This window comes from Syngnathus acus, chromosome 22 (assembly GCF_901709675.1).
Source record: "Syngnathus acus chromosome 22, fSynAcu1.2, whole genome shotgun sequence".
NCBI lineage: Eukaryota > Metazoa > Chordata > Actinopteri > Syngnathiformes > Syngnathidae > Syngnathus > Syngnathus acus.
Genome location: NC_051106.1, coordinates 6,787,427 through 6,805,642, shown reverse-complemented (window position 1 = coordinate 6,805,642; position 18,216 = coordinate 6,787,427). Strand labels below are relative to the sequence as shown.

Sequence of the window (18,216 nt, the reverse complement as noted above, 5' to 3'; positions counted from 1 at the left end):
ATTAAATGTATCTGTTTAACTCTTTGTGCAGTTTAAGAAGCAAAAGCTCATTACCGGAAGAACTCGTAGCTAAGTTAGCACATCAGTAGAAAGCTAGTCAGTCATAAGTCATGAAACAAGCCCGCGGAATAATCAACGGCCCAATCAATTTGTTCAACGTCCAAGAGGAGTGAGGGCGGAGACTACAGAGGAGGAACGTGCGGGCGGGCACTCTCACAGCGACGCGTCCATATCTCAGCCAACACACGGCAACAAGCAGAGCGCCTGCCGGAGGAGTGCACAGAGATGCCGCGAGGGCAGGGACACGCGTGAGACGGCGGCTTCATCTTGCTTCTGCCAGATACTTTTTGGAATTACTTTGGACTTTTTTTTTTTTGTTGGGGTCAATATTTGCTTATTTTACTCAGTTTATTTCATATTGCAAACAGGATGAGAATTCGGAAGTGGGAGAGTATTTGCACAGTCTCACTGAATATATAGTATATATATATATATATATATTAATATAGATATAATATTTTTTAATAATTTCTGTATGTGTAATAAATTGAAGTTTCTACTTGTTCAATCTCACTTGGAAAGCAAAGTGAATGAGTTGCAACACAACGCTGATTAAACAGATTTACAAGTATCCTGTTACTCAGGTTGACAAATTCATTTCCGTGCAAATGAAATGAAAGAAAACTTCCCCAGAGAATTCCCCAGGAAATTAAAATTTTGTTGTTCAATGAAATAAAAGAACAATGCCGCAAAGGCAATTGATTCAAATCAAATCAAGATGTAATTAACAGTGGAGCAAGGTGGAGAAAAGGTAGGCCAGTCGTTTTGTTTTTTGACTGCGGGCAAAGTCAATAAAAGCGGGAGGAAATAGTTGACATCATCTTGACGGACAAAAAGATGGATAAAGAGGGAATGAGCGCGAGTGGCAGGTGAAGGCATAAGACGGTGGCATCCGCGTGGCATTTACAGAGCGGACCATCATTCTCGCGCTGACGACATTTGCTTTTGGCGTGGGAATGAACGGCGAGCACGACAATATTTGCATAATGGGGAGGGGCTAACTTTAGGCCTGGGTTGTTGGTGGAATTTAAGAGAGTCTTAATGACTATTACCGGGGCCAATGGGAGTCTGGCTTTCGTTACCATGACGACTAGAGGCGGAGCCCTGACTGATTGGCTGGCTTCATCGTTTATTCAGCATTCACATGCAATTCCTCAAAAAGCATTTTTTTTTGTATTAAATATACTGCTTGGTTTTTTTTTTTCAATAAAGAATTCTTATGACTCACTAAACGTCAGTATTTTATAGTTGGCTATTATGGTGGGTACTTGGAGAACTAAGTACTTATTGGTGTGAAAAGTTGGAGTTGTTTACACACCATTGTGTGAGGCCGAGGGCGACGTTTATGACAAATGATTAGCGGCGCTCCTGACCACAGGTAAAACAGACGCGCTGATTGGATTCGATTGCGGGGAGGCCGTCGTGTAAACAACAGCGGTTGCACATTATTAGGAATGTAATGTCCACGATTAAAATGCGTGTCCTGTGTTTGCAGACAATACAAAATCAACAGGTCGCCTGTTAAGTCGGGTAATGGACTGCTGATTAGGTCTATGTAATGTAGACTTCATTATCTAAAAAAAAAATCTGTGGCTCTTGTTGAAAGACATGCCACCACGTTGAGGACTTTTTTTTTTATTCTCCACTTTTTTTTGTTTTGTGGGTTGTTGAACGATGTTGGACAGGCTCGCGAGTCGTACGTAGTATCCACAAAAGAGCTGAGCATCCAGAGCGTGAACATTTCCCTTTTCAGGAGAGAATTCTTGAGCGACAGTGACTGAAGTGCACGCAATTAAAATGAGAAGGTATGAGTGAGGCAAGAAAAAAAAAAAAAAAAAAAACGAGGCTTCTTTCATTTGTTGCATGCCTGACAGTTTGAAAATCTTGGCTGTTGCCGGATGACATCGAAGACGTCAACACCTTGTCAGGTGTGTACCGCGCAACTCTTTGGTTCCACTTGGGTGCTTTGCACGAGAACAAATACACACACACTCACACGCATGTATACACCTATACGTGCAGACATCACACCTCCATTTTGTTTCTGTTCCCTTTGACCAAATTCTTTGCTTCACAAATGACTGATTTGTATTGATGGTATTTTTATGGGCCTGTGCAAATACACGCAAGTCATCGCAAAATAAAAAATGCCAACAAATAATGGACGTAGCAGATTTTGAATGTCATGTGACTCATTTGAATGGATGGGCCATGAACTGCAGTAAGCAAAAATGTTATCTGTCGGTTGACAATTGTTGACTCTGATTGGCTGCTAGCTGGCAAATCAGCACAAGAGCTTTCTTACGTTACTAAGTTACAAGAGTCAGCGTACCGCCCGATGATATTGCGCTGAATCATTGCCCCGAGCGACGTCAGCTTTTCAAAAGCTGAGGCAATCAGAGAGGTACTGGTCGTTAAAGAGAATAGATGACCAGACCCCACCAAAAAATAAAAAATAAAAAAGCCATTTGCCGGTGAAGACGCGCTCCTCCATTTTCATTAGCTGCTTGACTTCTAGATATAAATATATATACTCTCTATCTAATTGAGGTTGAAACCTTGCGCATTGTAATGGAGGGAGGGGGGGGGCTTTCCGGAACAATCTCTTTTCCCCAAATGACAGCCCTGCTATGCTTGTCGACTGTGAGCGTGTTGCTTCTATCAAACTAATCACCGCTCGCTTGCTTTAGAATAAAGCAATACCCCCCCCAAAAAAAGTCATTCCGTCAGTATCTCACACATCAAAGATTTCTTTGTTGGAGAGATGCAAGCTTTGAGATGTTATGCTTATTTTATTCCCAAATTAAAAGGTTTGTTAAGAATTCGCCTTATCTTGACTTCATTTTAATCCTTTTTTTTTTCTTCATGTCGCTTTCACGCTTTTCCCTTTAAATGATGCCTTACAGTTTCTGTGGTGGCGTGATAAGATGCTTGTGCATGAACCAGATTAAGACATCACTAGTTTAAAAACACAAAAAAGGCCCTAAAAGCAAGTGGTAATTAATGGGTTTGCTATAACTCAATAATAGAATATTCTTAATGACAGGCTGTGATAACTCAATTGGAAATTATATTGAAATATTATATTTTGATACACAGTAATATTATGAAGTTGCTGAAAAAGTTTTTATTTAATTAAGATAATGATACTGTACAGTAAAAGTAGATTTTTTTTTTTTGTCCAATCAGATTTTATCTTCTATCTAATGCTATATAAAAGTAATTTGGAACGGATTAACGGCGTTCCCATTCATTTTCAATGGGGAAAGATGATTTGAGACCGTGTGTTTGAGTTATAAATGTAGCTAGGGAACAAGGCACCACTGCATGTGCAATTCTGATGGCTCCCACGCACACATACAGTGGGGGCACAGTCCAACACTCCATAGTGTGTGCGAGTAGAAGCCAGATGAGAGGCTGCGACCGCCGATCGATTCCTTTGCTGTTTTTCAAACAACCAGGGAGGGATGAGACGGAGAAGGAAGAAGACAAGGATGCAAACGCGGTGGCCGGGAGTGGGGTGAAAAATGACAAACGCTGACCGGAATCCAATTAAGTGTCACGACACACACAAATGTACAGAAAGCTTCCAAGGACAGACACACACGCACACACGCACACAAAGCTTGTTAAGAATTCTCAGGGCCGTGATAGTACATGGCATGGCTACATCATTCCTGAACTGTACACTAGAGACGCAGGAGTACACATGTGCAATATGCGTCAATATCCACATATGATGTCAACGTTCTGGAAGGTTCTGACGCTTTGCTCAAGGGCACGTCGGGAAGCAAACGCGGTTGTTTGCCTCATAAAGATTTGTCGACGACAACCTTTGGACTAAAGCGGAGTAGAGTCGAGTAGAGAGTGAGAGTATTCACTGGGATTAGAGGGGATGCTTCGTGTTGACACAGAGCAAAGTGCCACGCTCACATCGCCGGGGAGGGAGGAAATACGGAACAAAAGAGGTGCAGGCGCAGGGTCACCACTGAGAGCTTTTTGTGCACAATGCAAGCAAACGGTGCACAAACGGAGAAAAACCCGCCGTGCACTGTGACAAATATAAAGGGGTAGAAAGCAGGACAGAAATGTCCCGGGCCGCCCTCTGATTTAATCTCAGATGCAAAGAAATCAAAGTGTGTGTGTTGAAGAATTGGTTGCCACGGAGATTGCGACACCCTCAGTCTGGTGCCCTCACTTTAGCCTTACAAGTCAGAAACGACTAATTGCCTCCAACAAGAACAACCGTACCTCGACTTTTAAGATTAATTCCTTTCGGGGCCAAGCTCGTAAATGACGATCCTCGCACGCCGGGTAAATTTCCTCATCGAAATAAATTGAAATGTTCACTCCATTATTGTCCACCTTGTTTGGTTTTTCAACCCCACCTCCAACTCCACTTTGATCTTTGGTAGGCCCATGAGTCCAGGACCTGTTCCTTTTATTTGGCCAAGGCCCAAAAGGCGTCTTGTCATAATTAGTGTGGAATTTTAAATGAGCTTATCAGGTCAAAAGCAGCTTAGTCCTCCAGGACCCTTAGCGGTCTAGAAATTAGCCACGCTCGCTCGCAGACATAACAAAGACGGGCCCCGAATGCGCGACGCGCAGACGTACTTTAGCGAGCCGCCTTCAAAAACAAACACGTACAAATAGGATTAGCCTACATTTTATCAGACAGTTAGGCGGGGAAAGGAAATTATTAATGTGAGTGACAAAGGAGGGAACACAAGTGATGTGTAAGGATGTCAGGGGGATGAATGAGCAAGAGGCTGGAGGGAAATAAGAAAAGAAACAAGTCAGCAAATAAGTCACTTCAGTTTCGTTTGCTTTGTCAAGAGTACAATTCGCAACGGAGATTCAGACTGAACCCAAAGTCTAACCATACGACGTCAAAGCAAACTAAAACAAATTCTAAACGTAGCGTGGCAAAACAAAGCAAACTAAATCAGGCTTACCGTACTGAATCTGAATCAAACCGTACTCAACCCAGACGAATAATTTACCGTAACTTGGACATCTATAGTAATCTCAAAACTGAGCTAGCACAAAAACTAGCATGATTTGGATATAGCAGATTAAGCTAGCTTCCAACAATCCAAATATAAGTACTGAGTGTTAAAATACTGAACTGCTAAAGCAACAAAAATAAACTAACACTAGTAAATATCCTCAAAAATCTCTCGAGAGTTGAAGAGCTCGCCGGGGTTTAGGAATAAATCAATTTTGGATACCCACACATTTCACCGAGGCTAATGTCATCATATGACATCATGTTGTCACCTTTTTAAAATGTCAAAACACGCGTGCAAGTCAGCGGCTTATTTCTTGTGTCGCAACGCTCATGGTAGCGAGTTAATTAGGTCATGTGTCTTTATGTAAGAAACATTTACATAGCAACTCCGGCGTGCTCCCGTCTGCCTCTTCTTTACCGCAAAAGAAGGAGTGCATAGAGCAGACACTCTTGCAATAGACACTAAGGTAATTAAGTCTTTTTTTTTGTTGCTATTATCGTGAATTGTCCCTACTCGTTTCATCCTTCACTAAGCACATTGTAAAAGAACTTAAATCCCCAGTTTCAAGGTAATACAGAACCTTCGACTGACATAAACACAGAACAGGCGGGATTAAAAAATATATATTTCCGTCTCGCTCCTATCAGGCGCCTTCCACGTGATTCTATCTGATACTATTCATCCCTTCATTTCTGAATCTCCGAATTGTGTGGCAAATGTGCGAACCACTCAGCCAACGTACGGAATGAGCTGATTCTATCTTTGTTAATATCATTTGTGGAACTTGAACAGCTGTCATGTCTCATTTTTATTAGGCGCCATGTAGAACGGCATTCCTTGTGACTCTAAATGAATGTGGCCTGGTTTGTTTTGTCCTTTGCGGCATGCGGCCGGGCAACATGCTGAATGTGATGCGTATTTCTTTTTATCTTTATTTTTTTGCAAGGGGAAGGGGGGGGGGGTATTTTGGAGCACCCAGCAGCATTAAATCCAAAAACGAAATTATATATGTACCCAAGATGGTAGAACTTTGTCATTGTTTACATTTTTTTTTTTATTGGACCCGCCACCAAAAAGGTTGACTGTCAATGTTCGCTTTAGCACCTAAATGGACGATTAATCCCTCTTTATGTTCCTTGACGCCCATCTGACTGTCAGATGATCCGCGACACGTTCAAAGCCAGGAATAAGCTCAATTTCACAAAATCACAGCTCCTGTCTGGACGCCTGCCTGTCGAGAAGATTTCAATCTTTAATGCGGCTAATGTCAGACACAGAGCGAGGGAGAGAGTGAGAGAAAGAGCATCAGACATGATGGGGAGAAGAGAGAAAAAAAAAATCGACAGTGACTGGATTTGAGGCGGCAACCATGAGAGACGAGGCGGGAGAGGAGGGAAATGTCACGGCCAATCTTTAATGAAGGGCCTGGCGGGGACTATAGTTAGATAAATTATTTAAAGGCTTTCATTTAGCACGCCCCCCTCACACCCCACCCCAAAAAAAGCACCAAAAAAAACTTGTGCTACTGCGATGATGTGCGTGGAAGCTGGTGAAAGGTCAATCGTGTGTTGGGAGCGCTTCATTAACCTCCTAGCACCTTCCCCGCCTCAATTATTTTTGTCAAAGAGCACCTAAAGGAGGCTCGGTGGGCGTGAGGAGATACGGGAGCTGCTGCTGTGGTCGGAGCTGATACCACCGCTCATGAGACAAGAGCTGAGGGGGCACGAGGGGGTGGGGGGCTTCGCTCACCTTATCTGGGAGCCCGGCGGCGTTCCGGAGCAGGTGGTGTGTCTGGGCAACTCGAGTCAAGTCAAAATCGCCGGAGGTGCAGCGGATGCATGACTGAAGCGGGCAGAGGGGAAGATGGTGGATGCCAAGGCCTGCGGAGTCCTCAACACTTTGATCCTCTAAAATGTTTTCTGCTCCCCCGTCAGGGCGAAGAGGAGGTTGGTTTCGTCCAGCGACTATGGAAGCCCCTCCAGTAAATCATATCCAACCTGTCTCTTTTGTTTATGCAAATAGATGGACAGATGGGATAGCTCGATGGAGTGGAGGCCATGGCTCAGGCGGTAGAGCAGTTCGATTCCCGCTCTGTGTCGTTGTGTCCTTGGGCAAGACACTTCACATGCCTTGCCTCCAGTTCCGCTCACACTGGCTGGGGTTGCACGTTTCGGAGGGGCCGTAGGCACATACAAGGAGCCACACTTCCGTCAGCTTGCCCCTGGACAGCTGTGGCTGTAGTTTACCTCCGCCAGAGTGTCAACGTTTGAGCGCATGAATAATGGATCCACTGTAAAGTGTCTTTGATTGTCCAGAAAAGCACTAAATAAATCTAATGCATCATTATTTATAGATAGATAGAGAGCTACAGAGGTAGCCAGATAGCTAGCGATCAAGCTAGATCGCGAGATAGCTAGCTGGAAAGTCTGCTAGCTAGCTAGATAGATGGATCATTAATTGACAGTCAATCCCACACAGAACTCTCAACAGTCAATTAACGAATTATTATACAGAAGAGAAAATCTTATGTGAGCACTTTTTCAAGTCATTCAGCCTCAGACTTCATCTCTACAAAGAGATTGTTAATTGGTGTTTGGGTGTTTAAGCATTAGCAGGAAGGCTGCTTTTAATGAAGCATTCTCACACAAAATGCAATTGTTTCTATTCTTTCGCAAGCGGCTTGTTGCTAATCCCGCTGGGATTTGATCAAAAGCTTTGTTCTTTTTTAGTACTTCCCGGATCGCAAATGTCGAGATTTTAGGTTGTTGAAAAATGTTGCAGCGCTCCTTTAACACGGTATATTAACTTGTTTTAATGAGTCTGTGAACAGTTTTAATGGAAATAGCCTTGATTGAGAAACCCTGACTTGAATAAATAAAAGTATCTTCTAGGAGAGGTTTTAAAATGAAGGTTACGTGCTCTTGTGAGGATTGTGAACTCTAATTGAGACAGACTGGGCATTTTTTAAAATCACAATTTGAGACCATTTTCGTGGACAACTGAACCAGCCCTCATCTGTCTTCTACACTTTTGGTTAAAACCCAAAGCCAAGTCTTCAAAACACAAGTCTGGAGACATTGTGATTTTCTCAGTAACAGACGGTAATTATGCATGTTAGCCCGACGGATAACACCAAGATGATGATGTGAGACGTCTGTTCTGAGAAACGATTTAAGTGTTACAAAGGAGGTGAGAAAAAAAAAAAAACAGTGCAAAGTGAGCTCGATGTATTTAGGTCAATTTTACATCCTCAACTATTACTTGGTGAAGCCTATTTCAAGAACTTGAGAGTGGTGGCAGTAATTAGAGGGTGATAACGGACACCTTTAATTTCTGTAATCAAGCTGATGAAATGAGAAGAAAGCTCATATTTTTTTTTATGAAGGCGACAGAAGAATTAAGAAATGGCGAAAATTTGCAGAGACCCCGTCATCATTCCAAATTTTCCATGACCAGGCATTTATTTGTCTTACCTGGAAAACAAGCAAAACTTAAGGGATATTTCCAATTTTTACCAATTCCAGAAAATGAAAGCTGTTTCTATTTAATGTGAGTTGACGGAGCCGGTTAAAGTCAGCAAACTCTTGATCATTCCCATCCACAAAGGCTCACCGGGCTGGGAAAGAGCCATTAGACGAAGTGACACAAGATCTATGCCGTAAGGCTCGACAAAACCTGAGAGGTGGCGGCGGCCAGGCTTAGCCCGGCTTGGGCGTGCAAAGCATTATCTATGGATCACAGCGCGTCTCCACTGAGTGCTCTTTATAGGTAATCAATAGGCAAGCTGGCTCCTGATGGCTCTCACTCATTACAACTCTTTAATAAAAGCCCACCCTGCGGTGACTGGCGCTTCGGCGAGGAATCAACACACGCGGCGGGCACGTTATCGCGTCGCCATATTGGAAAGCAAATCTCTGTTTACACACACTTATTGGTGGTGTGCGTAACACGCGTCGCTCAATACTTATCATTTCTACCTGATGCCATAACATGATTCATTCATCCGTGAGCTCTCTGACACATCCTGGCGGTGAGGAGCGTTTTCAGAGGAAGGGGGGGGGGTCGGGTGCGATCAATATGCGAATCAGCTTTTTTTTTTTTTTGATGGAAGCTGAAAATGCGAGGAGGGTTTGGAGTAAAGGTGACACGCGCTTAAACGAAGCGATCGATGCTCGATGCGGCTCCCGCCGAACAGCAGAGTCCAAAATGCCTTTGTTGAAGTTGTGCCAGTTGAAATGAATCCGAGATGCTTCACTAGCATGTTTAGCTAGTGTAATGTTTAGCCGCTAGCTTGATGACATCACGGCTAGCAACAGCGTTTGGTGCTGAATATTTCCAATTTTATAATACCCAATGGGTGAAATAGCAAAAGATGTGGTAAAAAAAATTGTCTCTCGGCTGTTTTGCTACGATTAGAAACTATGAAAGAAAATGTCAAGTCAGGTTTCTCAACATTGTTTTCTTTCCAAAACAAGCTAACAGCGCTGTTGTTGCAGCAGTCTCAACAGCCCACATGGGGAGGAGTTAAGAGGCAGATACCTAAATGTTTCAAGCGCTCCTCGCCTTGAAGGTAGATTTAGCAAGAGGAGCACGGCGTACGTATGAAAGACAGGCCGGGCCATGTGCGACTGACTCCCCATTCTCCCTGGCTAAATATTTGATAGGTAGCGAGAGGGACCGAATGGCGGTTGTGGAAGCTCCTTGAGGAGAGTGTAAAGTGTCCATCCAGGCATCCATGGGAGGGCTGAAGGTCAGGATGTTACAAGAGGTGGCACAATGCGCCGGGTGAATTATTCATGCCGTCGAGGTTAACGATAGAGCCGGTCCGTCCGGCCTTATGGGTGGTCTGCAGAGGAGAACAAAGCTTCTCGCGCTACCGCCTAAGTAGGTGAAGAAGGTAGGCTGTGCTTATGTAGGATGGGACAAAAGAGAAGGAGGAGGCAGAGACGAGTCAAAGTGGAGACAAACCAAAGAGGGAAAAGATGATGTAAGAAGCATTTTTAGACAAATGGATCTCTGCTGAGGAGCACACCGAGAAAGCCAAAGAAGTGGAAACGGTCTTTTTTTACCTTGTGTTTGCCATGTAGTATTTATGACCGATGATTTGCTTCCCCTTGAACACATTTTAAAAGAGACCTGTGATTACGCTTTTGTTTTCTTTCCGCTTCGCAGCTTTGCCGTCACTCCGATCGGCAGCTCATCAATAAATAGCCATCCGCTCAAGATGCGAAGGCCTATTGAACAGACAATAGCTCCTCGAAGAATGCAAAGCGGAAGATAAATGCTGCTCGGGTCCCAGAACAGCGATCGACAAACTGGGACAATAAGTCCTCTTAAAAGAACCCAGTAGCTATTTATTGAATGGCTACTGTATTATTGATTAGCCACCGACGTATCATAAAGCCAGACATGCATCGTGCTGCTATATGGGCTGAGTAATGATGCGATGTTTCGGAAAGCGAACCTGTACATAATACAGTCCACACTTGGTGCTACAACGGTGATGAAAAGGGGGAATAATCCTCACGATAAAGCGTATAAACACTGAGTCAGTGGTGGAGCTAGAGGGGGTGAGTGAGGGCACTGCCCCCCCATCCCAAGGTGCCAGTGTTTCCATTTGTTTGCTAACGTTGTGAACTGACTAACAGAAAAATGCTAAATTAGCTAATGACAACTCGAGGGAAAAAAATGCAACAATCAGAATATATTTTTTTCAGATTAGCCCCAAAAAAAAAAAACAAGCTAGAATGACAGAAAAACCCACATTTGCCACATGAAACAATCCTCTCAAATATCTTGACTTCTCCAAATCGATTGCATCAGTGTTGCTAATGCTCCCGAGCTCACATTCCTCCAAGTTCCCGATGTCCCAGTTTCATCCCGCCAACACTTTCTACAATCTCGCCCAATAAAATAAAAAAACAATTATCTGTTTCCAACAGCTACATAGAAAATAAATGCTCCAAAGGCAATATGATGAAGATGTAGAGCTCCTCCTAAGGGACTCTGAACAGGCCATCTGTTTATCCCACATGATTGTGAACCCTAAGTCCGGGTCTTGACATGGTCCAGGGCGGTCCAACATAACATCTGTTTTAATGGACCGCCTTCGACTTGGTGCCAAATGCTCAATTCATGGTCACTAATTACTATTGCAACAGTGACCTTTTGACTACAATAGCGAGACGGGCTGCAACAAGGATCAAAATGAAGATCGCAAACTAAATTAGATACAAGTACTTTACGATGATATGTTCCTTTTAACGTGTACACCGCATGATAAAAAGCGACAATATAATGTGTAAAGTTGAGGAATCCGAGACCGGCATTGGACAAGACTCGTAAGGATTTACGATATGTGCATTAAGGGGATTTTCAGAGGGAGTGTGTATGAGAAAGGGATTCGATGACATTCATCGGATGTAGTGAAGACCATGACGGACTTTTGATGACATGGCGACATATGAGGGGGGTGAGGTCACGTCGATGCGAGATACAGTTGCAGGAGAAATGATGGGAAGCATTCGGCGTGACCTGGATTTCTGCATAGTTTGGTCATAAAATGTGAGAATCTGTCATCTAATTCTATTTATTTCCCTATCAGGAACAACACACCCAGTGTAGACAAATTAGTTCATACATAGCCGTAACAGATATTAAAAGTCTCCGCTAAAGTGAATTCCGAGATGTTTTGACATCCATTGCACACGATTGAAGAATTGCTAACGATTAAAATTAACTTCCACTCCGGGAACCGCAATTATTTGCCTACAAGCCATTCAAAAGCAAATTGTCCATAATCAGTCCCTTTTAAATGGACTAAATTAGGCATGGGACTTTGTGACACTGACAATCAGTATCAAATGCTCTATTCGGGTGCCCATATGGGACGATGATGAGTCGCTCGCACGCTGGCCAATATGCGGAGGTGCGTCACTTTATGGAAGCTGACAAGACAACCTGGCGCACGGTGCAAGCGCTCGTCGAAAGCCGGGAAGGACAAACTGCGTCTCACACGCAACGCTCGAAGAGATGTCAAACAAGACGACGTGCTCGAGAAGCGCACGCGTTCATAAATAAACATGCACACATGCTGCCATGGGTGGCAAAGTCTCCAAAAGGCAAATGGATGGCTGCTCAAAGCGTCAGAGTAGCCTCCACGGATTAGTGACAAAGCGTGTTGGCCTAATGGAGATTAAAGCCAATGAAGAGAGGAGAAGCACCCTCTTAAAACCTTCACTTTAGTAATAGGCCACTTCTGGGATCAGAAGGAGCCCCGCTGAGACAAAAGTGGAAACGACATACTTCGGAAAATGAAATTCAGAGACTTCAGTATAGCGAGCGTTAAGCGTACTCACTTTCAAAGGCACTTCGGGGTCGTTTTTACAGTGGTTCATGTCAGTTGTCACAACTATTAAGGCTTTAAAAATGAAATAATAATTGCGGTTGTATTCTTTTTATATTATTAAAAAAGACAAAAAATATTGCTATTTTTCTGTGTTAGTTTGTTTGCATTGTGGTGCGAGCTAACGCTGTTGTTAGCTTAATGCTATCACACAACGGGTATGAGTGCCAATCATTGTTTTACATTACTGTCATGCTTTCCGTCACAAATCAAAACAAATATACGGATAAGTTGAGTGATGAGTCAGTCCCTCCCTAACTTTTCAACTTTATTTCCTGAGATCACAAAAAGTCAAAAGTGAATTGCCAGGAAGAAAAAAATCGTATAAATCCAACAGTCCCGATGTTTGTCCGTTGAGTGAGGGGCGATTTAATTGCGCCGCTGGCCTGCCTCCACACGCCGCAGCAAGCAATCAAAGTAGTGCTTTGTCGGGCTTTCAAAGCTCCGGCACCCAGACACCACATTCTATTTCATTTCAAGTCTGCTCGCTGCCAGCCTCGGGGCTCCGCTTCGTTCCTCTGTTGCCATCCACGAGCGTGAATATACAAATTAATGAGAACGACATTTGAAAAAAGAAAAAAAAAAAACACTGCTCCTAACGAATGGGCTAAAGTAATTCTGCACGTTGACAAAGAAAACAAAAAGGTGTTGTTTTTCTTTGACAAAATGAGACGCGTCCATCTCCGTCAGCCCCCGGAGTGAAACGTTTAAGAGGGTCAACAGAGTCGGACTGTCTGCGCTCAGATTATGCATGAATCTGCCCGCTTATCGTCTGACCTTTAAATTGAAGCCGCGAAGGCCCGAGGGATGCCGCTCGTACCCGATTGGACGCGGCGGACCCGCTGACCAAGGAAATTAACAGAGTCGGTAGGTGCGCCGAGCCGCAGGGCAGCGGGAATGAAGGGAGATAGTTGAGGAAGGGTTGATAAGAGCACACAACTTATTTCTGTCTCTCCAGGGCTTGGAACTACTAAAGTTACTGCCAAATCTCTCGTCCATGTCCCCAACCGTCTCTGGTTGTTGCTTTTTCAACTATTTTCTTCTTGTTTATCCTCAAACAAGTGTTGGTGCTCTCTTGAGTTGTTACTTTACGCTGTTTTCGCTAAGCCCCAACACAATTTCCGAAGTGACTGTTGTTTTCATTTGTCTTTTTTTATTTTTTTTTATTTTGCTCTCATTTTTCATCTTCGGATTCCCCAAGCAGGTGTTGGATTTTGTGATTTGTTGTTTGGCCCAGTGCAAATTTGGTTACAAGCTTAGCACATGAGATAGCCTAGCATAAACGACTGTCGTGGCGTGCTAACGTTTTCATTCTGCTTTCTTTTTAGCTTGTTTGAAGTACGTCGGTTTTACTTTCTCGTTTCAGTTTGTTTATCTACAAGTGCCCCCAAACATGTTCTGACATGCAGTCTTTGACGCCATGCGAAGCCCAAATAAATAAAAATAAATTCGCGATAAAAAACAAGTAGACAGACGACTATTCCGGACATGACTACGTTGCAAGACAGAACAGGTTAATAAAAAAAAAAATTGATATTGATATTCTCCAAAGCTTGAGAAGAGGTGGAGAAAGTCATTATGTTCCGTCAAGCATGCTAACGCAAGGGGGCAGCTAAGAAGCCACCAGTGATGTATTAGCTGGATTCTTTGGCTGTCCCCGCCCTTTGGCTTTGGGCTTCTTGCTGTATTTTCTTTTTTAACGGTGAAGGGGGGGATGTCGGTGGTCCGTGATTGCCTGATAGATAGATATCTCCGACTAGAGAGGGTGCGAGGTGGAAGAGGCGACAGCGGTTGAGGATGAGGTGTGTGTTTTGTCATCCGCAGGGACAGCGGGGCTCAGCGCGTCTGTGGAGGATGATGGATTACATCGAGGGCCACGGGTTTATGTGTATGTTTTGCAAGGATGTATATACGCGTGTGTTCACTTTCCCTGGCGTCGGCTATGCAAACAAAAGAGAACATGCGAGCGAATTAATTTTTCACGACGGCAACGGGAAAAGGTCATTAAATAAAGCAAATGTTTGCCAACGAGAATCCTTGGGAACTAGAACTCGAAGAACCAAGAAATCTGTGGGTTTCAGGAAGCCGGAGATAATTATTCAGATTTTTTTTTATGACGCCGTTTCGAGGCAATCCGCCGTTTTCTTTATGAAGTCATCCAAGTATGGCCTGTGAGTGTGCGATGCTCAGATAAAGACATGGGCGAAGACGGAGTGGCTGACCCTGGCATCGCATCTGTCACCATCGGAAAAACCTCCCAAGTCGGACATGCACAGAGAGCTACTATCACAAGCTGTGCGCGTGCGGAATGCAAGTGCTTGAGACCTTATCATAGCTGGCCACATTCCTACAGCAGGAAGATAAAAGAGGCTAAATGAAACAGATCACCCCGTGTTTCTCCGTGTGTGTGCGACTGCGAGACTATGTCAGTGATGAATTGGGGTTTAAGGACCTACACCTTCCAGATAAGCAGAGAAAACTGCCACCGGGACAACACAAGAATGCCACAGTAGCAGCTAAAACGTCCAAGGAGCACCAACGGCATTGAAAGCGTCCAATAAAAAGTAGAGGGCGCCTGATCTAAAGTTGTTGAGCCAACCAAGATTCCTGTTACATTTATTTTTTTCATAAATGGCTCTCAGATGACAGATGGTCTCTAATAAGAAAAAGGCTTCCCGTCTTCTCTAAATAAAGACTGACCATCAATTTCAGTCCGCGTTCTCACATCAGCAATAATATAGTGGTGTACTCCAAATCCATCGTCCCGAATGTCAAAGGGATAAAATTGTAACGAAAAATGAACCAGAGCAATAAGAATGTGAGAAGAATCACTTGTGTGTCCATTCACCCGCCCATCCATTCAATGCTTTTCAACTGCTTGTCCTCTTCAGCCTCGGTGGGAAGATTGAGATTTATCCCAGATGACTTTGAGGGGTGAGGTCGGATACACCCATGATGGATACACCGTGACGACACCATTTTGAATCGGTAATGATAACATTGGGACATCTGCGTTGACATTCCCTAAGATTTTTAACCCTCAAGAGATCCGAGAGACATTTTTTGGACAAAAGACAATGATGGAGTTCTTGGAGTTTCACCTTATCTGACATTTTGTGCAGTTCTGCTTTACCCCTTTTCCCTTCCTAGGTTGACGTGCGGCAGATGAGTACCTTCCTCCTCTGAGCTCGGAGGAAGAATTTTCCAGATGAGCGAGCACGTCTCCCTCCACTTCATAGGAAATGTTGTTGCATTTCATTAGGGCCGGGATTCATCACAGCAAGCAAACAAGAAGAGCGTGCAAATCACACCAAAGGAATTCCGACGCCGTCCTCCACGCGGTTCTCACGGTTAATGCGCGGAAAGGCGCAAAGTAAACAAAAGACAGCGAGAGATGATTCGGGAGACAACAGGCTGCATCGAAGATGCGGGTGAAATGTGATTGCTTATTATTGTGCTCTTCAAAATGATACATGAGCGTGTCAGTCGGCTGCCTGCAGTTAAACAGCCGGAGTGTTTTTTTTGTGGTTTTTTTTTTACTTCCTCACAGAACAATAGAGCTGTTCCCGGAACCGAGAGCCTGTTTTCTTATCGGGGGTCCAGTTCTCTTGAGTGAAAGGACACTTGAGAGTCTGTTTTTGGCAGTGGCTTAGGGTCCAGCTCTGACAGCGGAAAAATAGCAGCGATAAGGCCCCGTATACAGGCCGATTTAACGGGTCGCAACCTTGTCTCCGAGCGGGGACGACACTGTCGGAGTGTGTGAACGCGGCCTGGGGGGATGTGTCCCGCGATGGGATGCCGGTGATATCTGACTGTAGCCCTGACCCCCCACAGCAGTGGTTGTCAGCATATTGATTCATAGCCAGAACAACGGAGGAGGAAAATGGAAAGGGTCAGGCCGCGGAGACGTAAATGGGGACAGACTGCGATTGTACGTCTTTTTTTTTTTTTTTTTGTGCGTGTAGAAAAGAATCCAGTCGGTGGATGGTGGGCATTGTACGTGAAGTCAACAGCTGCATGAGTGGGGGAAGACAACAGCTGCATTCATGACAGATGCACAAACACGTCGACACATAGTGGACAGTGGAGCTCTTGTGGAGATTAGAGGGATGCCATGCAAGTTCTCGGAGTCAAAGTGTGGGAGAAGCAAAGGGATTAGTTAGTCCTTCAGCGCTAACAATGGCTGGGCCTGTGTTGGCGAGAGGCGACACGCTCGCTCGTTCCGCGACAGCCGCCGACGGTATGAATGACGTTGGGCCTCAAAGGAAGCTTTGATTTCATGTCAATAAAATACGCACAGTAGGAGAGAGTCGTATTTTAAAAAAAAAACTTCTAACAAACCTGTTGATATAACCCATAGGTATCAAACTCAAGGCCCGGGGGCGAGATACGGCCAGGCAAATCATTTTATGTGGCCCGCAAAGACAAATCGTGCATCGACTTTAAGTGTCAATACTAAAATTACAAATTGTCTTCACTTGTGAAAAAATTGCTAGCTTGTTTTAGTAGCATTCATCCTTTTAAAATATTTAAAGTTTATACTAGTCTCTGAATTTGACACCCCTGACGATGATGAGGCATCGAACTGACCATCCATCCATCCGTCCGTCCGTCCGTCCATCTATTGTTCCTGAGCTAACTTTTCTACACTGTACACTCCACCAAACACTCTGACCTTGTTGAGCAGATTCGGTTCTGTGCGCTGGCAGCCGCACGGGCCGCTCCCCCGGGCCAAACCGAGAGCGGTCAATATCAGGGACGCCTGCCAGGTGAGAGGTTGGCTCAGGTTTAATTGTTGCGCAGACGAGCAGAGGAGAGGCCGCTCGCTGTAACTACCGGGGCCGGGCTAAACTATTCCTGGTGGGCTTCACTTGGCCGACCGCTGAGCCTGCGCGCTAGCGGAACAGCTCGTGCTTCAAAATGGTTTAGGGGATTGATTTGACAGCTAATTTACCGAGAGGATTTGCATAAGGCCTTGTGCTAATAAGGCGGGCTTTTCTCTCCACCGCCCCCCTTTTTGTCTTTCGCAGATATCTTTGAAGGCTCCTTCCTTCCCTTTCAACAAATGGTAACAGATTATGTACGCGAATTAGGAAGACAAGAGATTTAAATTGGATATCGATTAAGGGACTAAAGCCTTGTGTCTTCTCCTGTTAACGCCCGCGTTTAAATGATTGATGACAACGTCACGCTTTTACATCCGACCGTGTGTGCGTCGAGGTACGTTTGGGGTCGCCGCTACCTGTGAGCTTTACACGCCGCTAAATACTGACATCGCCGGCACAAAAAGAGACCCGCCGATCTGATGATAATCTGGCTGGGTCTTCACGCCAGCCAGGTGGAGGCTTTCACCGAGGACAAATCCTCGACACACACTTGGACAAAACTGGGATTCTTATCTCCGAGGACAAAGAAAAACGTTTTCTCTGCCTCGTACTCTCAGTCAACCAAAAGGAAATACCGGAATTGAGCAATATCAGATTATCACAATATTTTCTTTCGTTTGAAACACCATTCTCAAAAACATCGTAAATATATTCAAACACACAAACAAGGAAGAGTCGGTACTCACTGTTTTTGTTCTTGAAGATGTTGAGGATGGGGAGGATTTGTCGATAGTAAGGCACCAGAGTTTCTCCCACCGTGTCGCCGGACATCACCAGATGCTGCAGAACTTTCAAGGTGGTGCATATCACTTGGCGGTTCCTCGTGTTTAGAGCGTCTGGAAGCCAGAAAATA

The 18,216-nt window shown here is 44.4% G+C and overlaps 1 protein-coding gene across 2 annotated transcripts in view; it reads right to left on the bottom strand.

Annotated features, from left to right (window-relative positions):
• pacrg (PARK2 co-regulated) overlaps positions 1–18,216 on the bottom strand; it is a 111,007-nt gene that overhangs the window by 10,121 nt on the left and 82,670 nt on the right. For both annotated transcript variants that reach the window (XM_037242249.1, XM_037242248.1), the window contains one exon: positions 18,050–18,199. In XM_037242249.1, coding sequence (XP_037098144.1) covers positions 18,050–18,199 — 150 coding nt within the window. The remainder of the gene's footprint in view (positions 1–18,049; positions 18,200–18,216) is intronic.